Below are 23,966 nucleotides of genomic sequence, written 5' to 3'. Positions count from 1 at the left end.
GGGCAGAGGGTGCAAGGCAGCCGGCACACACCCAGGCTGCGGAGACCTCGGGTTGATATTAAATCATCTTTTTATTACACAGATACAGAGATAAGAACAGACAGAACCTGAATCATAAAGTTTACATCTTTCACAGATCGAACATACAGTACACGAAGAGAAAGCGGGGAACAGCACGAGGTGGGGGGAGGGACAGCATGCCGAAGGAAAGTCCTACCAAGTCATCTCTCTGTGCTGGCCCCAAAACCACTACCAGAGCTCTGCCCTCAGCCCCCCAGCCCTGGGGACCCCCGCTGTCCCCATCCCCATGGCTGGTGCAGAACTGCTGGGGCGGGGGGGACAGCAGCACGACACAACCCTCCCGGTGCTGTGCCTTTGGCTGGCGTCAGAGGGGTCCCCGAGGAGAGCTGCTGTGGATGATGTCCCATCCCCAAAGCCAGGTGAGGAGCAGGGGATGCTCTGAGGATAAGAGCTAGGGGTGGTGGTGACACCGCTGGGGGCTGCCCGGGGAGGTTTGGGGTCCTGGAAGCATTGCTGGGAGGCAGCACTTTGGTTTCATATGGGTTTTCGGGTGGGGGGTGCACGGTCCCGGTGCAGTGCTGGGGGCTGGGATGAGGCATTGTTGTGCCCACTCTTGCACCCCAAAGCACAGCTCTGCCATCCCGTGGGGTCAGGGACCTCGGGAGGGATGTCCCCATGCCATGAGCCTCACTACAGCCGCGACACCCAAAATGGGAGCAGGTGGCTGCACGGACGTGAGGTGGCACAGGGCACCCTGCATCCCCAAGCAGCACCCACGATGTCCCCAGGCCGTGCAGTTGCACCGGGACCACATGGCACAGCCATCTGCCACCTCCTGGGTGCCACAAAGCCACCAAAGGACACAACCAAGGCATCGCATGGGGCACGCTTCCCTGTCCCCACGCACATCCCAGCACCGCTTTGGAGCAGAACCCTACAGAAGCTGCTCCACCACCCCCGCGGCCGCCGTCCTCCCAGCATTGTTATATTTGGGAAATATCACACTTTAAAGCTGTCATTCTGGTTTGGACGTCCGCACCGCCCATCCCCTCCCCTCCCTCGTCCCCTCCCCTCCCCTCCCTCCCTCCCTCGGCTTTTGGTTTCGATGCAAGGTTCGTTAGGGTATTTTTATTGTTTAAAAAAAAAAAAAAATAATAAAAAAATAAAAAAAAAATAAAAAAACCCACAGGAAAAAAAAAATAATTAGAAAATGATAATTAAAAAAAAAAAAAAAAAAAAGCAAATCAGAAAAGGAGTGGAAACGAGAGCAGACTCTGTGTAAATGCTCCCGTCCGCTGTTTCCCGGCGAGGCGGAGGTAGAGAGGCAGAGCCCCGGCGCAGGGTGGGGAGGGGGCACACGGGGTCGGGGGGGGGACGGACACCCAGGGAGCAGGCGGCCCCAGTGGGAGCACCCGCAAGACTCTTATATATTACCTCTTCTCAGGAAACGTAAGAAAAATAGACAATATTACATATGTCACACCATAAATAAAGTGAACAGTCACGCGAGGGGCCCCCGGCGCTGCCCCCGGCACGGGGTGTTGGGGTGCACACAGCCTGGCAGTGGGGCTGGGGGTGGGAGATGGCACATGCTGTGGCACGGTATGGCACGGGGCACCACGGCGCCGTGGCACAGCACGGCACTGCACGGCACCTGCAGCATGATGTGCAGTGGCATGGCTTGGCACGCCATGGAATGGCATGGCACAGCATGGCACGGCACATTACGGCACGCCGTGGCACGGCATGGCACAGCACGGCACGGCACACCATAGCACACGATGACTATGGCATGGGATCCCGCGGCACGCAGTGGCACGCCACGGCACATCATGGTAGGGCACGGCACGCCACGGCACGGCCGGGGCAGCCCCTCAGCACCACAAGCAGAGCAGCCTGACCCCCTCCTCCTCCCCTGCCTACGGAAAACACACGGGATGGGTTTTTGCAAATCCGGAAAACTAAAGCTCCTATCGAGCACATGACTTCTGCTTCGCGGGTCAGCCTAAGCTCCTACACGCCACATCCTCCCGTGCGGATCACCATCCTTTATTTGGCAAATGTCTCTTCTCATCACCATCGCCGTCGTCACGATGCTTTTTGGACCTCTGCAGACGCTATTTACATTCCTGTGAAGGTGCAGCACTGGGTCCCTCCTCCCGGAGCCGCGCACTTTCTGTATTGCACTCCGTCCTCCGCGCTTTGTACAATGCTGCGAGATATACAAAATCACCCACACGTCTTTGTCCGCCTCCTGGGGGAGGTGCTGCTTGCTTTCTTTTTCTCCTTCCCTCCTGGAAATCGTTGCATTCAACCCCAAAATATCCAATGCAGGGAGCAGGTTGGGCGCAGACGGCTCCATCCCTTGCGCCATTCCCATCTCAGGCACTGGGCAGAGGTAGGGCTGCACCGCGTCCCCGCTCCCCCCCCAGTGCCACGTGGGGAGGCGCTGCGTCTTTTTTTTTTGTCGGGTCGTTTTGTTTGTTTGGGTTTTTTTTGTTCTTTTTTTTTTTTTTTTGCTTTTTGTTTCGTCTTTTTCTTAAAAAAAAAAAAAAAAAAAATTCTTTTTGTTTTTTTTTTGCTTTATGGTAATAGAAACTCTTCCAACCCGCGGTGCGTCCGTCTGTCCTTCCGTGAGCGGAGCTGTGAGGATGGGGCAGCAACGGAACGAAACGAACTTTGGCAGTGGAGAGACGTTTGGATCTGTCTGGTTTTTGGATTTCCTTTGGAGCAGAGGTGGGTCTGGTCTGTTCTTGGCTAGCTAGCAAGGTAGTTACAGGTGAGCTTCCATTGGGCTCGGCGGTGTCTGCTTTTTGGGATTTTCCTTTTTTTTTATTTTTTATTTTTTTTTTTACAATTTCTTACTTAAAGCCAAAGAGTCCGACGTGTTTGTTTTTATTTTCTTTATTTTTTTTTACAAAAAAAAAAAAAAAGAGATGAAGATGAAGAAACAAATCTTCTTCCTCTTCCTGTGAGTGAGCTCCTCATCCAGAAACGAGGGAAAAAAAAAAAAAAAGAAAAATGGATAGAAAAAAATGCCAAAAGCCACCGGGTAGCAAGGAACAGCCCAAAGGACGGGGGGAAAAAAAAAAAAGCAACCAAAAAAAAAGGCCAAAAAACAAAGACCGAAGAGAGAACAGAGAACGATGGGTAGTTGCCTTAACTCCACGTAAAGCCCAGTTTGAGGATCCGTGAGGATTATCTGAGAGCTCGAGGTCGGTTCGGAGGTCACCCAGTGTGGGAGCAGAGAGCTGCCATGGGCGTCAGTCCGCGCTCAGCGCGATGCGCTCTCCAGTGGCGCCGGGGTCCCCGGTGTGCCGGCACGAGATGCGCCCGCCGAGCCGGCATCGCTGGGGCTGCTGGCCATGGGGGGCACCGCCTCGGGCTGCCCCACGCCTGTGGGGACGGAGGGGGCCGGCAGCCCTTGCAGAGTCTGCCCGCAGACGTGGTGGTGCTTCTCCCAATCCTTGTGCTGGCAGAAGGAGCCGCAGTAGCGGGCGGTGTTGCAGCCGCTGCAGGTTTCGCTCGCTTTGCGCCCGCAGTTCCAGCAGCTCTGAGGGGACAGGAGGGCACAACTCAGTGCTGGGGAAGGGGGGAGGCCGACCCAGCCCAGCCCCATCCCATCCCAGGCTGTGCTCCCTGCTCCTGCACCGTGCCCTGCACTCCTGGACCATGAATCCATGGATCCATGAACTGCGCATCTGCGTTCTGGGCTGTGCCCCACACCCCAATTCGTGCGACCTCCTTCCGAACTGTGCACCAAGTCACAGAATCACAGAATCACTCAGGTTGGAAAAGACCTTAAAGATCATCGAGTCCAACCACAACGTAACCAAACTACCCTAACAACCCTCCTTTAAATCATGTCCCTGAGCACCACATCCAAGTGGTTTTTAAACACATTCAGGGATGGTGACTCAACCTAAACTTACCCTGGTGCAACTTAAGGCCACTTCCCCTCAGCCTGTCACCTGTCATCAGTGAGAAGAGACCAACCCCGCTCTCGCTGTAAGCACCTTTCAGATATTGGAAGAGAGCAATAAGGTCTCCCGTATGGTCTGGTACATGTGCTCAAACTCATCATTTGTAATATCTTTGTCTTATGCTCAGCTGCTGTGAATGTTTTGTGGAAGAGCTGATGTCTGCACAAATGACAACCACAGCATCCACCCCTATAGTGTGTGAACTGTTGCTCCTACACCACACACCTCATCCTGGACCATGAACCCTGTTCCTGGACCACACACCCCATCCCAGAGCGTGCACCCCCATTCTGGACTGTGCAACCTCATCTCAGACTGCACACTCCATCCTGGACCACATACCCCATCCTTGACTGTATTCCCATGGCCTTGGACCACGCACCCTATCTCAGCCCATGCATTCTATCCATCCTGCAGTCTGTTCCCTGCATCAAGCACCACATCCCAAACCATACGTTGCTTTCTGGACTATGAATGCTCCACCAGACTGCAGGCTCTCATCCCAGACCTTACACCCCACCCTGAACCATACACCCCACCCTGGACCACGCACCCCACTCTTGACCATGCATCCTCACCTCGGACTGAGCACCCTATCCTGGGCCACACACGCCATCCAACTGTGCTCCCTGATTCTGGACCATGCATCATTCCTGGGCTCCCATTCCATTCCAGTGCACCCCCACTCTGTATCATGCCTCCATTTTGGACCATTCACTCCATCCCAGACCACACATCCTATCCTGGATTCTGCACCCCATCCCCAGCTTCGCACCCCCATCCTGCGCTGCACATAGGATCACACGCCCCAACCTCAGATCCTGCCTCCTTCTCCTCCCAAAATCCCCTTTTCTTCCCATCCTGACAACACTGCTGCCACCACCCCGGGGTGCCACTGGCACGCACAGACGTGGGTCCCACATCGCATCCCATCCCACCTCACTGGAGTCCTCCTGCTGGTTGATGACTGTGAGGGCATCCTCGGATGCCTGCCGCTTGGCCTCAGCCAGCGCCCGCTCCATCTTGGCGCGCTCAGTGGTGATCAGCTCGTGGGCTTTGCGCTCAGCATCCGACACAGCTTTCTGCAGCTCGGACATGGCCTGCCGCTTCACCTCATTCACGGCTTCTTCTGGAAGGGAGGCGGGCAGCGTGGCAGGGTGAGTGGGCACCTCGGGGGCTCCCGGCTCCCTCCGGCCCCGTGGGTATGAGGAGGGGATGCAGAGGGACCACACTCACCAGCCTTCCTCCAGATCTCCTCAGGCATGTACCCTGAGAGCGGCCGCGGTGCAAAATCCCGGTGCGCATCTACAAAGGAGCAACGTCAGGAGGGGACACGTTAGCAGCAGCCACCCCCTCCGTCCCAACCCGGTGCTGGGGGAACGGCACGAGCATCCCGGAGAGGGTGCAGCCCCCCAGGCCAATACCTAACTGGGGTGCCTCGGAGCTGGAGGAGCTGTTGTGGGGCCGGGCGGAGGGGGGGCTGCCTTTCTTCATGTCCTCGGCGTCGCTGTAGCGGCGGATCCAGTGGTTGAGCTCCTCACGGTCGGCCTCCTGGCACCGCCGCAGCACCGTCAGCGACCGCCGCGTCTTCTCCACCATGTCCATGATGCAGTTTAGCAGCTGCAGGGGGGAACAGCGGGGATGGGAGGCCGCAATGCTGGGTGCAGGGGTGGGATTTGGGCCATGGGAGCAAAAGACGCTCGGGGAAAAAGGCCATAGGGGGGACACGGTGGGAGCTGGGGGCGGGCAGGGGGCTCTACGTACGTTGTTGAGGTGCTTCCACTCCTCTGCCCACTCCCTGTCGGTGAGCCGGTGGTCGATCACCTCCTCCTGGCGCGCCCCGTGCACAGCTGCAAACCAAGCATGAGGTTGGGGGGGGAGTCAGCTCCGCATCCCTCCCAGCCCCACACATCCACCCAAAGCAGGGAGCTGAGCTCACCGGGCCGTGGGCGCTCGCGGGGGTCGGCGTGGCGGTAGGTGTCGCGATAGTGGTGCGCCATGGCCATGTCCTCCAGGCGGTAGTGCTGGGGCGGGGGGCCGGGGGGGGGGGGCAGCCCGTTGGGGGGGTGGCTCAGCCCGTTGCTGGGGCTGTAGCGCTGCGCCGGGCTCATGGTGCACGGCCGCTTGCTGAGGTGCTCGGGGTGCAGGGGGTCGCGGTCCAAACCGTTCTCTTTGGTCCTAGGGGGAGTGAGGGGGGAGAGGATGTTGGTTCCCATGGGGTCCCCGTGGGGTCTCCAAGCATCCGTGCACAGCCCTTCACACAGGCACCCATTTCGCACCCCTGACTACACACCACCCCACATTGCACTTGTTCCCCCCACCATCCTGGCCTGCACCCAGCCCTTCTCAGGCCATGCACCCCACTGCAGACTGTGCGCTGTATCCTGGACCACGCATCACATCCCAGAACACATCCCACATTCCGGACTGCACATCCTCATCTCAGCCTGCGCACCACATCCTGGACACGCACCCCATCCCTGACTGCACATCTCCACCCTGGACTCTGCTCCACCTCTCAGATCCCACACCCACATTCTGGACCATGCAGCACATGCAAATCCTGCAACCTTATGCTGGACTGAGCACCAGACCCCGATCCACGCACCCCCATCCCAAACCGCGCATCCTATCCCAGACTACCTCATCCAGAACCGTCAACCCCTTTGGCACCCCTGACCGTGTGGGGCGGTACGGATACATCCCTACTAAACCACATCCTCACCTGTCTGGTGTCCTCCTCTTGCCACTCTCGCTGACCTCCAGGAGCAGCTCGGAGGAGTCGATGGGTGAGGAGGCGTTGGCATCCAGCAGCAGCTGCTCGTGCTGCGCCAGGTACTGCGCCGGGCTCTGCTTGGCCATGCGGGCGCAGTGCAGCAGCTCACGCTGCAGCAGGGGCAGATTGGCCTGGAGGGAGAGGGTGTGGAGCAAAAGTCCAGACCCCATCGTGGTGCCCCGAAAGCCGCCCCAAAAGCAGCCACCCCCATCCTCATAGCTCTCAGAGCAGCGGCGGCGGAGCAGCAGGAACACATGTAAGCCAGGTGCTCCGGCTGCCAGCTCTGCTTTTCTCTTCAGGCAGCTGATCTGCAGCCAAACCCCCATCTGTCCGACACGTTAGCGCGAGGCAGAGACGCACACCGCCCTTTTCCCTGGCTGGGGGAACAATCCTCCCCCAAAAAAAACAACCAGCCAACCAACCAAAAAATCCAGAGTCTGGGAAGCACGCCGCGCCCGGCTGCTTGCACTTAGGGTAATGGGAAGCAGCTGGAGCCCAGGGTGGGAGCAGCTGGGAGCAGGGTGCCGGCCTTGGGGATGCTCTGCTGTCCCCCCCAGCCCCGTGCAGCTCCCTGTGGGGCAGCAAAGAACACACGAGTGGGGAGAGGGCATGGGTTCAGCATCACCCAGCTTACAGGGCTGGAACATCTGCCAGGAAAGGCAGCGATGGGCGAATCCCCCCGCAGCGGAAAAACAAAATAATGAAAGGAAATGTCCAAAAAGGGGATTTTTTGAATGAATTGCAAATGGTTTGCAGACGGTCCTCACCCCGCGCCATGGGAGGGACACACAGGGCACCCACCTTCAGGAAGGGGATGACAAAGGGCCGCAGTGGGAAGTTGGTGGCCTCCTGCAGCTTGGCGTGAAACTCCTCGATGGTCAGCGTGGAGTTCTGTGGGGACAGCACCCGCTCAGCCCCCCGTGCTGCTCCAGGGGAACCCTCTGCTCTGCAGAACCTGTGAGGTGCCTCCTTTTATCTCCGTTTATCCACTTAACTTAAGGCGCTGCAGCACCAAGGGGCCCCTTCTTGCCATTTAACCATACCGTAGAACCATAGAACCATAGAATGGGTTGGTTTGAATGGGAAGGGTCCTTAGAGATCATAGAGCCATGGAAAAGGTAAAGTTGGAGGGACCTTAAAGACCACAGAGCCACAGAATGATAGTATGTGTTGAGTTGGGTTGGAAGAGACCAAGAGCATCACACAGCCGTAACAGCTGGGTTGGAAGGCATCTTAAAGATCACAAGCCCATAGAATGACAAAATGAGTTGTGTTGCGTTGGGTTGGATGGGACCTTAGAGCCCACCCAGTTCCAGCTCCCTGCCATGCATGCAGTTGCACCCACCAGATCAGGATGCCCAAAGTCCCATCCAAGCTGGCCTTGGGCACTTCCAAGCATGGCGCACCCACAACCTCTCTTTTCAGCCCGTGTCTCCTAACATCTAGCCTAATGCTAAAGACTGAGCATCATCTCCACCCATCGTCTCCATCCCAAACAGACACAGGGAGGGCAGCCCTCGCCGCTCCCCACGCACGTACCACGAGCCCCAGGACGAGGGTGCGCACCCGCTCCCCAATCTCAGGCGAGATGTCATTGCCAAACTGCTGCAGGGTGGTGAGGAACCGCTTGAGTTTGCTGAGCTGCCGGGCTCCACAGGCTGGTGGGAGCTGGTGGGTGGACAGCGAGGCGCTGGAGGAGGTGGCCGGGCCATTGCTGAACCCATTGGGGGTGGATGGAGCCCCATTGATGGCGGTGGGCGAGTGGCTGCTGCCGTTCATCACTGCGAAATGAGAGGAGAGGAGAGGAGAGGAGAGGAGAGGAGAGGAGAGGAGAGGAGAGGAGAGGAGAGGAGAGGAGAGGAGAGGAGAGGAGAGGAGAGGAGAGGAGAGGAGAGGAGAGGAGAGGAGAGGAGAGGAGAGGAGAGGAGAGGAGAGGAGAGGAGAGGAGAGGAGAGGAGAGGAGCCCTGAGCATCCTGTGGGTACCGGGGGCTGGGGTCCCTTTGGGGCACAGAGCACCGGGCTGGAGCAGCACCCAGTGCCCCGCTCACATCCCGCAGCGCCGGGCAGCACGGCCATGCCCCACGCATGCACTGACCTCGCGGTGCCGTGCAGCACTAAAGAGGGGCCTAAAATAACCCTGTGGCCACAACTGCTTTTATTCCCGTGACAGGTGCGTTCCTAAGTTAGCTGCCACACGTGTCCCTTGGTTGGCATGGGGATGGGGTGTGCATCTTTGGGACGGGGGCAAGGAGAGGGGCCGGGGGTGGTGCTGCACCTCAGGTCTCTCATGAGAGCGTGTGCTTCACTTTACTTACAGAGACAGACCATCGACCATTTCAAGCAACCATGAAAACGGCCGCGAGGAAGAAACGTCGGAGGGACAGCGTCTCGATCTGCAAGCAAAATAAAACACGCTGTGATGAGAGAGCAGAGGGACAGCTCTCAGCCCGGGGGGGCCTGGTTTGTGCACAGCACCACAGGCACAGCTCCGTGCAACCCACTGGAGCTCAGAGGGTGCTTCACTGTCCCATTGGGTCCCTGGCAAAACTTCCACGAGGCTGAGAACAAGTCAAAACGCTGCCCCAAAGAAGGGCCAGGGCGGTGGCAGGGCGCCCATACCCATGGGATGGAGATGCCCACTGCTGGCCCCTGCAGAAGGGTTGGGATTAAAAAGCAAAACCCCTCAGAGCACAGACGGGCACAATCTGATTTCTAATTAGAGGACATCTGGTTGGGAGCAGGGCTGGTGTTGGGGTGTCGTTTTGGGACTGTTTCATCCCTGATGGGGTTTCTATGCAAGAAGGAGGTACAGGCATGCATGTGCTTAGAGACAGACCTCAGCAAGCCACAGCAGCCCTGGTGGCAGGGATTGCCTCATCCCCTGCCCACCTGAGCTGCCCATCAGTATCCCAGGGCTGCCCCATCGGTGTTGGGACCAAGCTGAGTGTGAGCCCTGCAGGCACACGATGAGTGCACACAGCACTGGTGCGGCCGGGGCTCCCCCCAGCTAGAGACCCTGATGGCAGCACACTGTGACCCGGACACAGACAGGAGGAGCCCCACCACGTGGGGCCGTGACACTGTCCCAGCACCCTGCGGCAGTTGTGCACCGGTGCTGCTCCTATTTGGTGACCACATGGCAGGAGAGAGACCTGGACCTGGACATCCCCATCCCCAAGCGTCTCTCCAGGAATGGGCAGAGCGCACGCGGCCTCAATCCCTACTCTGGCACACGGATGGCACGAGGACGCCGCACCACCCCAACACGGTGCAAGCCCAACTTTGCCACCCATCCCCAACACAATCCCCATCCCCATACTCACTGGTGCTGGGTGTGAAGGAGGGGTGACGCGTGGCTCCCTGCGTGACGGCGGGCGGCGGCGGCGGCATGTTGGGCGGCGTGGACCTGGGCTGCGTCTTGACGTCGGCCGGCGAGTCGGGCATGGTGGCAGCCCGTGGTGCGGCGGGGTCTGCGGGGACAGGGCGGGTGGTGAGCGGCACCTGGGTGGGTAGGGCACAACGGGGACCTTTCTGGGATGTGTCCGGACCCCACAGCGGGGTGGGAGTGTGGGGCACCTGGCGCACTGTGCGGGGCGGCGGGACGGGGTGCGGACACGTGGTGCATCTGACAGCAGAGCAGCACCCAGCCCCGAGGGCAAACGGGGTGAGATGAGGGGTTCAGGGGGCGGCCCTGGAGACGGCACCGAGTCCAGCAACACCCGTCTGGCACAGAGTGTCCATCCAGCCCTGACCCCATCCAGCCCTGTCCCCATCCAGCCCTGTCCCCATCCAGCCCTGTCCCCACGCCGGAGAACCGCGGCGCCAACACGGCTGTTCCACGCTCCCCACCGGGAGGAGATTTTCCACGAAGCTGAACAAACACCCGCGGAACCGCTGCATCTGGGCGTGTGATTTCTTTCCTTTTCTTCCCCCCTCCTCTCCAAGCCATAAATTTTCCCGGCTGTGTTCGCAGTCCAAACACCACCGCGTGAGCACGGGAGCAAGAGGCGGCCCCAAAATGTGGCATTGCTCAGCACTGGAGCCCAGAAACACCCAAAGCAATGCAGTGACCCCACGGGGCCACGGCGGGACGCCGTCTCTCCCTCTGCACACCCCAACCTCTGCCCCCCAATGCCCCTGCAGTGACAGCATCCCGCAGCCTGCCACGTGTCCCTCCGGCCCTCCCAGGGGTCACCAGGCAGTGCTCACACTCTGCCCCCAAACGTGGCAGCGTTTCCCCAGCGCCGCTCAACCTCCGCTGGAATTTTCCCCCCCCCCCCCCCGTTTTCTTATTCTTTTTTCTTTTCTTTTTTTTTTTTTTCCTTTGGGGTAATTTGTCCCAGCCGCTTGGGGCTGTGTCTGTTTTCCTACATCTGGTTTCCATTAGGCTCAGCGCAGCCCAGATGAATAAGTAATAATATAAAAATAAAAGGATTAGTCTTTGCTCCGCCGCCGCACCCCGCCCTGCCTCCCCCCTGGGAATGGGATGCCGGACCCCCGTGCCCCCAAACCCCATTTGTCACACCGCAGGGTTTTAACCCCCAGCACGCTGGGCTGGGCACGGTCCCCACTGGCCGATGGCTGTGCCACCACTGCAAGCATCGTGCGATGCAGCCGTCCCTCTGCTCAATGGGGCAGCTGGGGACAAGGACAGCAGGGCCGTACCCACAGGGGCTGCACAGCACACGGGGTGGTTGCAGCCCCTCTGCATCCCCCAGCACGGAGCACGGTCCGGAGAGCCGTCGGCGACGAAGGGGTTAAAAGGGAATTAAAAGAACAGCATCTTTCATGCTCTCCAAATGGCCACAAATGAAATCCAGATGCTGGAGGCGACGTCTCCCGAAGCCAGGCTGCCTCCCAAACAAAGGAAAGCATTCCTGCTGCTCAGCTGCTGGTGCCACGGGGGCCAAGAACAACTCCCAGATAGGACTGCGAGGGCCGGAGCCGCTCCATCTGGAGTACGTTAGGGCAGCGCTGAGCCGGCGGCAGCTCCACGTGTGCGAGCGGGCAGGGGTCGGGGCAACGCACGTGGGGAGGTGGGGGCACAGCCACCCTGCTGCCTTCCTGGTACAGAACATGGTGATGGGGGTGCTGAGCATCCCATCCCTCAGGGAGCAGCTGGGGTCACGCGACCGAGGCTGTGGGGATGCCTGTGGGGATGTCCATGGGGATGCTCATGGAGATACTCACAGGGATGCTCACCAAGCCAAACCTTCCCCAGTGCTGCCATCAGCTCTAGAACACAGCCCAAGCATGGGGAAAAGTCCCACCTTGGGGACACCGTGACCACAGGGTGACACCGGTGAGGACACGGAGCATCACGGTGCTGGAAGGATGCTGCTGACCAAAGAGCTACCCCACATCCAAATGGGTTTTGCTGAGATTGCAATGGGATCCCAGAACAGAGGCAGGGTGGGGATGAACTGCTCTGGGCTGACAGATTGAAAGTGAGGAGCCCCCAGGGCAGCCCCCAGCCTGGCTGCACCAGCCCAGCACCACGGGGTGCCCACAATCCCTGGGTGCTTCTCCCTGAAACCCAAACTGATCCAACCCAACCACAGCTCCCAGCCAACGCAATGAGGGTGAGAGGGAAGGAGGGAAGGAGGGCATTTTGATTTTCCTTAAAAAAAAAATTAAAAAAGAAAAAGGAAAAAAAAAAAAAAACCCCAACCCTACAAGAAAAAGCCCTCTCTGTTTTACAAGCCTTCATTTGCTATTGTTTATGTAAACAGGTAAATTGTTTCGTATCTCAATTAAAAACATCTGCCACATAAATGAATACCAATTAACTCATCCTGTTTTTAATTACTCTGTTAATTACACACAGGCAGCAAAAAGGATGGCAGGGGAATAGGGAAAGCATGCTCGCAGCCCCCCCTTCCCACCTTGCTCTTGGCAAGGATCCGAAATATGCCCAGATAATGATGGATTAAGGTGGCTGGTGAAAACAATGGCTCGTCGCCAGCTCCGGGGATTTCGGCTCCCTCCCGGGTTCCTCGTAGGGTATTTCCCATGGCCTCCCCGTGACGCCCCGCTCCAAAGCCCCCCCCTCCTCCCCTTGCCCTGGGAACGGCCGCATCCCCCCCGCAACGCACCCGGAGCGGGGAGAGACGCCGGCAGACGCACGCAGGAAGGAAGGAGGACGCTTTCGCCGTGCATCATCCCCACGGACCCGACGCAGCCCCTGTGATGGATGCGGGGTGGCACGGCTCCCCAGCGCGGCGCTGATCACCGGTGACCCCCGTGCCGTCAGCTGCATCGCTCTCGCGGTCTCACCCCCCCCTTCCCCCCCCCCCCGGGCTTCGGGCGGCGTTCCAAGCGAGCAGATGGGGCAGGGGGAGCGGCGGCGGCGAGGAGGAGAGCAGAAAAGGCTATTTTCTCACGCTACATATTTTACAAGTCGAACATTTTGTGCGTTTCAGCCTTTGCCTGGAAAAGCGTCTCGGGACTGAGCGCCGGAGCGCGTGACTCAGCGTGGGACCGAGCGGGATCCCGTTGTCCCTGCGCTCCTCCAGCTGCAAACCCGACCCATCCAGTGCTGGGGGAGCACGGGACGGAGCCTGCCGCACTGCCCGGTGCCGTGCCCCAGCACCAGCAGTTTGCAGGAGGACGTGGCACCCCCCCCCCCCCCCCCCCCCCCCCCAACACACACCCCGTGCCGTTCCCCAGCTGCGTGTGCACCTGGGATTTAAACAGACTCTCTAAACACCGCGAGCAAACAGCACCAGCGTGGGCACGTGTGGGGCTGAGCTCTGCAAAGCATTGCCCAGAAAGGAGGCGTCCACGGCTGCAAACCCCATCCCTGTACAACGGCCCAGTGCCGTGGGTAAGGGCGCATCATGGGGCCACATCCCCGTGCCGTGGCCACGTCCTCGTGCAGCAGATACTGGCACACTGTGGGGCCAAATCCCCATACAGTGCCCACAGACACACCATGGGGCCACATCCCCGTGCCGTGGCCATATTCCAGGGCCAGGGGTCTGGGCACAGCACAGACCAACGTCCCCATGCAATGGCCACGTCCCTGTGCCACGGCTATGGGCACACCATGGGGTCACAGTGTCAGGCCTCAGGTTAAAACGCTCTGTGCTGTCTTTTCTGCAGTGTCCAAGGGTGGCTTCGTCCCTACAAGTGGCACACGTGGCCCTACAAGCACTGGGATGGGGATGGCTCTGAGGGGGGGCCCAGCAAAGCACCCCCACAGCCACCAGGCTGCTGCGTCTCCAACTCTTTGTCTCTCTTTAACCGCAGGCTCCATCTCAAGGCAATTTCACCCGTGCGAGATTTAATGCAATAAGGGCAGGAAAAAAAAGAAAAATATTAATGAGAATTTTGCAAAATAAACAGGAAATCCTTCGGATGCTTTCTGGAAATGTTGGTCAGCATCTTCCGAAGGGAAGCTGCGGGCTCGTCAAGGTGGGGCTGCCCCTGGGGAGGCCGAGAGGGCTGGGAGGAGAGGCAGCAAACAAGCACCAGGAAATCCAAAAATAAGCCCCGACCCGGGCAGCACCGCCAGCTCAGCCTCCATCCCAGCACTGCGGACGCTCCGGTTTTGCACCGAGCTCCCGGTGCTGCCTGCAGAATCAGGCCCTGAGCCGCTCAAACCGCGCCTGTGCCGCAGCTGCAGCCGTCCGGCCAGGGGCTGAATCAGTGCCGGTAGCTGTGCCCAACTTGTGCCGTGAGCTCCTCTTCTCCCGGGGTCCTACAGCACCCAGGGCAGCCCTGTGGGGCTCTGAGCGTGAGCTGAGTGGAGCCGACCACTCGTCACAGTGAAGATAAGGGCGCACAGAGCGCAGCACAGCCCACCCCGAGCTGCCAGTGCCCCGAGCCCCCGACCCACGCCGCGCACGCAGCACCGGGGCCAAGCACAGCACCGCTGCATTTTTGCATCCTCCACCCTCTAACTCCTCAACAAATCAAACCCCGCACCCACACGAGGCCTCACCGCACACCGGCACCCAGCCCCACGGCAGCACCCAGCTCCATAGGAAAACATTCCGCCTCCTCCTCCCTATGCGCGCGTTTACGAAACAGAACGTGCCCCCCTCGCCTCCCCCGGCACATGGAGGGAAACGCAGCCCCAGCGCTCCGCTCAACCCAAACCGACTCGGCCCCCAAACTCGGGGCTCTGGAGGTGCGGATCCTCACCCGAGCGGCGCTGCGGGGCTGCGGCTGCCGGGGCTCTCAGCGCTGCCCCCCGCTGCTGCTCCGTGCCCGCTGTGTGATTCCCGGACGGCTCCGCAGCATCTCCGCTCCCGGAGCCAAACGGCGGCGGTCGGTCCTCGAGTCGCTCGACAAAGGAGCGGGTAACTGAGATTCCTTTCAGTTAAAGGTGGAGGAAAAGGGAAAAAAAAGAAGAAAAATTCTCTCTTTGTTCCCGAACAGAGGGAAAACAACGGAGGGAAGAGCTGCGGAGCTCCTTCTGAGCTGGAGACGAAACCATCGCTCAGATTCAAAGGCACTGTCAAGGCGCACGTGACCCCAAATTAAGAAAACAAAATGAAGCGGCGGCGGCTCCGTGACACCGAAGAGAAGTTGCAAAGTTGTTGCTTTTTTTTTTTTTTTTCCTCGGCTAAGAGCGAAAAAAAAACCCAAAAATACAAAAAAAACCCCAAAACCTGCAGCGAAAAACGCGTAGAAGCGGTGCGGGGCCGCGGGATCGGAGCGGTGCGGGGCGGTGCGGGGCGGCCGTCCACCGGTGCCACCCCGCGCCCCTCCTGCGGCCAAATCCACCGGCGGGGCACAGAGCTCCGCGCCCGCCGAGTTTTGCAGCAACGCCTCCCGCAGCCGCGCGGGCAGCTCGGGGCGGTGCGGGGCTCACGGCTGCGCTCTGCCCGCAGCCGAACGACGGGGAGCGGAACGCGGACGCCGGCCGAGCAGCGGTCTCCGCACCGCGCCCCGCCCCGGGGGAGCGCCCCGCAGCCCCGCAGCGCACGGACGCGGCTCCGCAGGGCGAGGAACCGCACCGGGCACCGCGCTGCCAGCGTTCCCGTCCCCCCGCGTACCGGGGGCTTCTCCAAGACCGGCAGAGATCCCGAGTGCAGCGCTCCGGGAGCGCTCCGCGGCACCGACGGCAGCCCGAGCCCCGCGCACCGGGAGCGGCCCCGACCCCCGCCCCGCTCCCCGGCACTCACCGTCCCGAGGAGGTACGTCCCGAGGCGGAGACCGCGGGGAGAACCGGCGGCGGCCCCGCGGCCCCGTTAAGGCCGAGGCGGGCGGAGAGCGGCCCCGAGACGGCGGCGGCTCCCCCCGGCACCTGCCCCCCGCTCCCCGAACCGCCGGGAGCCGCCAGCCCGGGGGTCGGGGCGCTGCCCCCGGCGGGGGGGGGACGGACGGACGGCGGGAAGAACGCCGCTTGGGGAGCGGAGAAACCGCTCAAATCCTCGGGGCCCTTCGCCCCCTGCGCTCTGCCCTCCGGCCCATCCCCCGGCGCCGTGCAGCGGCCACGGAGTCCCGCGGCCGCGCTCCCGTGCGGGGATGGGCCGCCCGCAGCCGCCGCCGCCCGCCCCGGAGTGAGCGCCGCCCGCCCGCGCCGCTGCCTTACAGCCGGCGTCGCCGCCGCCGCCGCTAGGGGGCGCCCCACGCCGGCACCGCCGCCCGAACGGGGAGTGGGGGGGGATGCGGGGGGATCCGGGCGGGGGGAGCGCGAAGATGGAGGGGAGCGCGGGAGCGAAGGGATGCGCGGGGTGCAGGGACCGGGGGTTTGCACAGGGGTGCGCGGGGTCGAGGGGGCTGCGTAGGGTGCACGGAACCCGTGGGGTCTCGCACAGAGGCGGGTGGGTTGCCCAGGTTTAGGAGTCTTGCCTCTTTTCCCTCTCGACCTCCAGACTGCAGAGAGCTGGAGTCTGCAAAAGGTTCAGGGTTCTGCAGAGCTGAGAGGGAAGGTGTGGGTTGGGGGCTGCACGTGTTCTGGGAGGATGCAAAGGGCTGGGGTGAGGGTTTGCATGGTGATGGGAGATGTGTGCGTGGGGCTGGAGGCTGGCAAGGGGCATCCAAGGGCTGGGGGCTGCGAGGGGCTGGTGTGGGGGTTGCTTTGCTTCCTTCCCCTGCTGCCCCAGGGATGCCCAGGTTGCAGTGGGAGCCGCCACACACGCAGCCACAGCATCTGTGCACCCCCAACCCATGCACCCACTCCCGCCTGGCCGTGGGGTGCCACCACCCCACACCTCTTTGGCCAGGCTCCCTGGGGCCAGCCGCACACATAAGGAAGGTATGGAGCTCTCTGCCCACCTCAGTGCTCAGCACAGCCTTCCTGCATGACTGGGTGCTGCTGTGCGCCCTGTGCCTGCAGTGGGGGGCAACATTAAGGGTGTCCCTCCCTCCCCAATTCCTACTACAATGTTGTTGCTGGCTTGTGCAGCGGGTAACGCAAGCCCTGCTAATTTCCCTGCGAGTGAAGCCCTGCCTCTTTGCGTAATCGCTCTGCTTGGCAGCTGCCTCCCTCTGCAAGTTGCTGCGTGCAGTGCCTGTATGCTTCTTGCATCAGTCATCCTCGCCTCTTCCCACAGCCCGGGCACTGGGGATGGTGGCAGTGCTGCCAGGCAGAGCATCACCAGCACTGCACAACTGCTGCCCAGTGCTGCGTGGCACCGACGCTGTGGGACAGCTGCACAGCTGCTGCACAGACACTGCCCTGGGCATTGCATGGTCATGGTGCGGCCACAGCACAGCTGTGTCACTCTGTGACCACTGCACGGCCACTAAATGACCATTGCATGGCCACTAAATGACCTCTGCACGGCCACCAGATGACCGCTGCACGGCTGCTGCGTGCCAAGCTCCCACTGCACCACATCCAGTTGCAAGTCGGGACATCCCAGCCTCTCAAGCCAGCCTGGGCAGCATCCTTCTCCCCTCAGACTCCTGCTGCTGTGTACCTGCATGCAGCAATCCCATTTGCGTTGCCCCTTTGCCCACCCTCACACTGCAGCTCCCAGCACTGGGCTTCCCCAGGAGCCCTGGGGCTGAGCAGCACAGCCCCGCAGTGCAGCAGCAGCAGCAGCAGCAGCAGCAGCAGCAGCAGCAGCAGCAGCCCAGTCTGGCACATGCAAACGCAGCAGCGTGGGTGCGTTGGGGCACATGGTGCACGCGTGGTGGAGCACCTAGACATTCCTAAAGTGCTCCCTGGTGATGCTCTGCTTTCTACCACCGCTCTTTGCAGCGGGAGAGCAGGGAGCAGGCCACGGGGATGCCCTGCAAGCTGCTGGATTCGCTGCAAGACCCACAGGTAAGTGCCTGCAGGTGACAGCCATGAGCACAGCCCGCCCTGCGCTGTCACAACCCCCCCCCCATCCCTGGCGACTTGCTGGGAAAAGCCCCCACCTTCCCAATTCCTGGTTCATGTGCCACCCGGTGCCGTTTGGGTGCCAGAGGCCGCCGTGTTTCCATTCGGCACACACAGCCCTGTAATTTGGGTCTATTGAAGTCATAATTCACCGCTGCGAAAATAAACATTTGTGTCAGCCTGCTTCATTCCGAGGGCTTCGGCTGAATGTTAATAATGCCCTGTCGGCGTGCCAGCACGTGGCTCCGGCTGCTGGGACAGAGGGACCACGGCCACCTCCTCACCAGGGCGGGATGTCACCTGCTGTCCCCCCAGCACACGCGGAGGGGGCGGCGGTGATGCGGTCGCCGTGAGATAAAGGCAATATTTGGAGCATAAAACCTTTGGGTTTTGCCCCAAACCCATCATGGGGGAACCTGTGCTGTTGGTGGATGCTCTCAAATGCGGCAGCACCCAGTAGGGAGGCAGCATCCCCACCCAGCAGGGGCAGCTCTCCCAGCCCTGTGCCCCCCCCCACCCGCATCTCCCCAGCCTTTATCTCCCTCCCGCTCTCAGCATCGCTGCAATTACAGACACTTTAAAACACAACGATCTGGCTGTTAGTGTGATGGATGACAGAACCTTTCGGTCTGGTTTAAATCACGGCTGAGAGGGAGCAAACTTCCCTGGGTTAACCCCTTCGTGTCCCCCCCCAACCCCCCCCTCCCCCAGCCCAGCACTCCCAAGGCCACGTGTGGATCCCATGGGTCGGTGCATGGGGACAACACAGCCACCCCCCCCTCCCAGCTCTGCAGCAATGGGAGAGCAGCACGGCAAGCAGCTGAGCTGGCAGATAAGCTCCTGCAAGGGAATGATAGCCAGGATCTGTCCAGCACAGCACTGGAATCCTTCCCCTGCAAATCTGGGGCTGGGCAGGATAGGCCCCACCACCCTTGTGGGTTCCCAGAGGGGCTGGAACCTTCTATAACGACTTTGGGGCTTTGTGTCTGTTGTGTCACTGCTAATTGATGGCTCAGCGTGCACATATTGGCTCTTTGTCTGGGGAGATGGCATCTCCCACCTCCGAGCATCATCCCTACAGCAGTGCTCCAGTGGTCCCATGCACGAGTGATGGTGGCACCAGGACGTATCATTTCAGGCTCAGTTTGGGGATGGAGGAGGGGTGTCCTTCTGCACAGGGCTTGGGGAGCCGCCGAGGAGCTGCCCCAGGCAAAGGGATCCCCGTGGCACAGCTTTAGGATCTCCGAGCCCAACAGTGAGAGCCCATTGCTCTTCAGGCTGCAGAGGGTTGCAATCCCAAGCCCCAAGCTTTATAGAACAGCTCTCGGTGCTGCTTTCCTCACGCCTTCCCCTCCCCACTCCTTGAGTCACCCCATGCTGGGGCTCATCTGGGGGCGAAGGCACTGAGCTGTGCCCTCAGGTTTCCGGTGTCACCCCGCGTGTCTGCCTGCCCGTCTGGGTTCCCCCATCCAACCTGCTGCCTCCAAAGGGCTGAACACCTCATGGGGCTGAGCATCACCAGGTGCCTCCCTGCAGCAAGGGACCGTGCAGCCAGCGCTGGGCAGTGCACAGCCCCACCACCCCAGTGCACAGAGTGGGGGGACTGCTTTAACCTCAGCTCCCAAATCCATCCCTGGACACGTCGCAGGAGCTGCTCTGCAGCCCTCAGCGCTCTCCTTTGAGCGGTTGGGGCTGGAGCCCATCTTCCCATGGATGGAGTGGGCAGGGGTGGCACAAGGGGAGATAAGCTGGTGGGCAGCCAGCGGCTGGAGGCGGCAGCTCACCCTGCTGGCTATCGCCCGCCGCAGCTGCATCCGCTGCAGGGACATCTGCTGTGCAGGAAGCGGCTGTCGCCAGCACTGCTGAGGGATGGGGCTCTGCTCTGGCTGTGCTGCCTTCCCCTGCTGCTGGGCTGGACAGATTCGTTGCTGCTTGGGAGTGCTCCCGTGGAAGCCGGGCCCTGCTGCTTATCATCCTGTACTGAAGAGCACAGCGTGGCTCAGGCACTGGGAGTCCAGGATGTGCCACCGTCCCTCTGTGTGCACTGAGCCTCCAAGCTGCTGGGGCTGTGTTTGCAGCTTCTCTGTGCCTTAAGGTCCGTCTCTCAGTCCCACTGCAGCACCGCAGCCCCACTTCTGCTTGCCAAACTGCTGCAGCCTGTTAATGATGGGGACTTAATTAGTTTTCACTGCGCTTCTAACAACTCAGGTCCCTGCAAAATCGATAAGAAGAGTTGGTCCAGTGCAGCCTGCTCTGGGGCAGCACAGCAGCACTTTGCCGTGCCACGCCATGCCATGCTGTGCCGTACCATGGGCAGCCCCAGGCTCACAGCAGAGCCACCCAGCAGCTCTGAGTTGCATTGCAAGGTCCAGATGCTGCAGCAGTGGTGGACGGTGCAGAAGCCTCCGTCCACCTGCGTCGTTTCCAGGTTCCCAGGCTAAGAACAGGGCTCCTTATCACCAGAGAAAAATGTGCCACCTCTGTTGTATTTCATTTCCCTTTCCCCACCTCTTCCCTGCCCGCTGCGCATCCGAGATAACAGCTCTGTGCACCGACACCGCAGTGAGGAGCAGCAACGGCCCCACCAGCCCTATCGCCGCCTGGCTGGCCTCAAGCAAATCAGGAAGTTTGCTGAGATATTTGGCCAACAAAACAAACATTTCTCTTGCCAAGCCTCCAACTGGCAGCTCCACCAGGCAGCAGCAATCTGCACGGCTCTGCTCGCTGCACCCTTCTGGTCAGCCCTGCGTTATCGGCCCTTGATGCACCGAGCGTTGGGGCTCTGCGGGCAGCACCCAGCATGTGCCAGGGCAGAGTGAGTAGCAGCATCTCTAGCTGGGCCTGTGGTCCCTGCTGCTCCCAGAGAGGGGACACCCCCAGCCCTTGGCATCTGGAGGGTCTGTGCCTCAACTGGGTGCTGCAGCTGGTGCACGGTTCTGTTCCTAGTGCATGGTGCTGTGTCCAGTGCATGGTGCTGCTCTCACTGCATGGCGCTACACTTGGTGCATGCTTCTGTGTGTGGTGCGTGGTTCTGTTCCAAGTGCAGAGTGCTGTGCCCAGTGCATGGTGTTGCATTTGGTGCCTGGTTCCATGCATAGTGCCTGGTGCTGTGCCCCAGTGCCTGGTGCTGTGCCCAGTGCACGGTGCTGCAGAGCTCGCTACCGCCAGGAAAAGGGGTGAGCAAGGGGAAGCAAGGCAGAGGGCCAGCATTGTTCACTCGGGGCAGACAAACGCCGGTGACTCAGCCGGCAGCCGCTTTCCTTCCCGCGCCCGGCACAGCCCAGCGGGTGCCCAGATATGGGGCTGGGGGGGGTGCACAGCACAGCAAATGGGGACCCACAGCCCCTGCAGCCGATCCTGGTGCTGCCACGCTGCAAGGAGCACCTGGAGAGCCACGGGGCCAGGCCTGACCCCACTGCCACGGCAGGGAGTGTGGGAACGTGCTCCTGAGCAGCACGTGGGCTGCTGACCCAATGCTGACAGAAATCACCAGGCAAACTGAGAGCTCAAACTCCACAGATGGGACATAACCGCAGCTGATTGCTCATTACAGAAAGGTAAATTGCGGGGCTGGCAGCAAACAGGTCCTCATGCCTTCTCCTGCCACAATGCTGCAGGCTCAGCAATGCCCGCTCACTGCCACCACCCCCATGGGGACACCCCATAGTATAACCCACCCCTGCACAGCCCAGTGACATAGGAATGAATCAGCATCACCACGACACAGGCACGTGGGTCAGCCACAGCCCCCATCTCCCCTCATCCACCTCGCTCTTACCTGGGCCGGTCCTGCCAAACGGGTGCCCGTCAAGCCTGGAGGTGCCCCCGGGCATCGCAGCAGTGCGGTGCCAGCAGTGCGTGGCACAGCCAGCCCGCTCCTGCACGGCTCTGTGTCACTGCAGGAGCCACGCCGGGCCGGCTGCGTGCCTCAGGGCTCAGTGCTGCGTGGTGCAGTGCGGGGCGTCCTGCCCGTACGGTGCCTGCCCCTCTGCCACGGCCGCTCGTGTGAGCGCCGGGCCCGCAGCGGCAGCAGCGCCGTATCCCATGGCGATGGGGAAGGTGAACAGCTGCCGGGCAGCGATAATGCGGCGGGTGGGGGGAGGCCGGGCAGCTGCGCCCGTGTCCTTCCCCAACAGGAACCATCTGCGACCAAGCCCAGCTCTGCCTTCCCTATCAGCCATTCCGGTCTGACTTTCCAACAACTTCCCCTTTGTGCCGGCTTCACTTCCTCAGGGTGAGGGGTGGGCACGCTGCAGCTCGGCACAGGCAGCACGGCGCAGCATGGCATTGCCATTGAGACGCAGCGTGGCACAGACAGCGAAGCACAGCACGGTCAGAACGGCACGGCACAGTGTGGCACAGCTGGCAAAATGCAGCCTTGGCACGGCACGGCTGGCACGATGCAGGATGATGCACAGCACACTGTGGCACGGCAGGAGCAGCATAGCCATGCAGCATGTAGATGGGAGCTGCACAGCGTGCTGCAACCCAGCACAGCATGCTGCAGCCCCGTGCAGCTGATCACTGCGTGCTGCAACCCCAGGGGCTCATCCCTCTGGCTGCAGCCCTGCAAAGCACTGAGCTCTTTGCACAGGAATGACGGGCATGGGACGTCCCTTGCCTGCTGGTGTCCTGGTGCTTGCTCGGTGTGTGCCTTGCCTGCCCTGTGCACAGGGTGGCCCCCGGTTGGGTGCACCCCCAGCCCACCCCCTGCCCTGGGGCTGGAGCTCTCCATCAGAGCAGCCACAAGCAAGAGAAACAACTTGTTAGAAAACCGAAAGGCTGCAGGTGGGAGGGAAGGAAACACGTCCTAAAAATACAGCAGCGCCAGCACGGTCCCCGAAGGTGGCTCAGCAGATGGTGCGTCTCGGCGGCCACCTGGGCTCCCACAGATGGCTCCCGGGGCTCCCACTCCATTCCCCCAACCCACAGCCATAGGGGGACGGGAAGAGAAAGGGGAGTGCAGGCAGGGAGGGGGCTGTGAGGGGTCAGTGCTCCTCAGCATCTCTGCTGGAAGGGCTGACAGCGAGATGCTGGGGGTCCCAGGGGACAGCGCACGTGGCTCTGTGCTGCTGGGGACACGGGGAAGCCCCAGCACGGGGCCAAAGGACCACAGAGCAGCCAGACAGCACCCAGCCAGGCTGAACGGGGCACAGCACCCAGGGGATGCGTTCCTATATTCGCATGCATGCTGCATCCTACATCCCAGTGATGCTCTGGAGCAGCTCTGTCCCCCAACCCCAGGATGGGATGGAGCAAGCAGATCATGGGGGCTGAGAGGCACGGTGCTGAGGCTGGTGGGTTTTGCAGCCCCGTTTCAGGATCTTGCCTCATCCCCTTTTATGTTCTCTAGGGCCAGCTGGGCTCAACATCCTCAGGACCCCACGGCGGGGGTCGTACTGAAGGCATGCAGGGGCTGCATGGCAGAGGTTGGACCTGGGGAGCGCCCTGGGGCTCTGAGTCAGAGCTGGAGGCTTCTGGGGCCTGTGAGGAAAATCCCAGCCAGCTGCAGCCCCACATCCTCCACGTCACCTGCAGCTCAGGGCTTTCTCTAGCAGGAGAATGGCGCACAGCTGCCCAGCAGCTGCATGGGGAATGCCCCAGCCCTGGGCACTGGGTCTGCCCCACGCGGGGGATCCCGGGGTCCTGCTCCCTGTCCACCCTGTGGGGCATCGCGGCACTCCCAGGCACTCTCTTTCTGAGTCAGAACTGCACGTTTGGTGCTGAGCAGAAACTTCCCCCCATTAAAGGAGAAGCGGGAGCTGCTCCCTCTGCACCAACACTCAGAGCAAGAGTGCGAGGGGAAGCGAGAAACCCCCAGCAGCAGCTGTGGCACAATGTCCCCTGTGTGTGACATAGGGGGAAGTATGGGACCACCCCCGGGTGGGAAACCAAGGTCAG

The 23,966-nt window shown here is 61.0% G+C and overlaps 1 protein-coding gene across 5 annotated transcripts; it reads right to left on the bottom strand.

Annotated features, from left to right (window-relative positions):
- Positions 1-2,554: 2,554 nt before the first annotated feature.
- On the bottom strand, positions 2,555-22,258 carry CBFA2T3 (CBFA2/RUNX1 partner transcriptional co-repressor 3). 5 transcript variants are annotated; one of them, XM_052686249.1, is made up of 13 exons: positions 15,916-16,141; positions 14,930-15,100; positions 10,105-10,251; positions 9,097-9,174; positions 8,320-8,561; positions 7,582-7,671; positions 6,730-6,911; positions 5,944-6,182; positions 5,769-5,854; positions 5,429-5,624; positions 5,241-5,309; positions 4,943-5,133; positions 2,555-3,574 (listed from the first exon to the last, which is right to left on the bottom strand). In XM_052686249.1, exons 3-13 carry the CDS (start codon positions 10,223-10,225, stop codon positions 3,296-3,298), a joined length of 1,773 nt encoding a protein of 590 aa, XP_052542209.1. In that variant the 5' UTR covers positions 10,226-10,251; positions 14,930-15,100; positions 15,916-16,141; the 3' UTR covers positions 2,555-3,295. The 5 variants fall into 5 exon arrangements, with proteins under 5 accessions (XP_052542209.1, XP_052542206.1, XP_052542205.1 ...); XM_052686246.1 differs by lacking the exons at positions 14,930-15,100; positions 15,916-16,141 and adding an exon at positions 21,844-22,258 and having other exon boundaries at positions 4,943-5,130; XM_052686245.1 differs by lacking the exons at positions 14,930-15,100; positions 15,916-16,141 and adding an exon at positions 21,844-22,254.
- Positions 22,259-23,966: the final 1,708 nt, after the last annotated feature.

Source organism: Tympanuchus pallidicinctus, unplaced genomic scaffold, assembly GCF_026119805.1.
Source record: "Tympanuchus pallidicinctus isolate F22 unplaced genomic scaffold, pur_lepc_1.0 scaffold22, whole genome shotgun sequence".
Classification (NCBI taxonomy): domain Eukaryota; kingdom Metazoa; phylum Chordata; class Aves; order Galliformes; family Phasianidae; genus Tympanuchus; species Tympanuchus pallidicinctus.
This window is presented reverse-complemented; position numbering and strand designations above follow the sequence as displayed.

Coding starts and splice junctions, on each gene's coding strand:
- CBFA2T3 (XM_052686245.1), bottom strand. CDS start 21,898: ATGCCCGGGGGCACCTCCAGGCTTGACGGGCACCCGTTTGGCAGGACC. Junction 9,175..10,104: donor CTCCTTCACACCCAGCACCA/GTGAGTATGGGG, acceptor TTTTGCTTGCAG/ATCGAGACGCTGTCCCTCCG. Junction 8,562..9,096: donor ATGGTCGATGGTCTGTCTCT/GTAAGTAAAGTG, acceptor CTCATTTCGCAG/TGATGAACGGCAGCAGCCAC.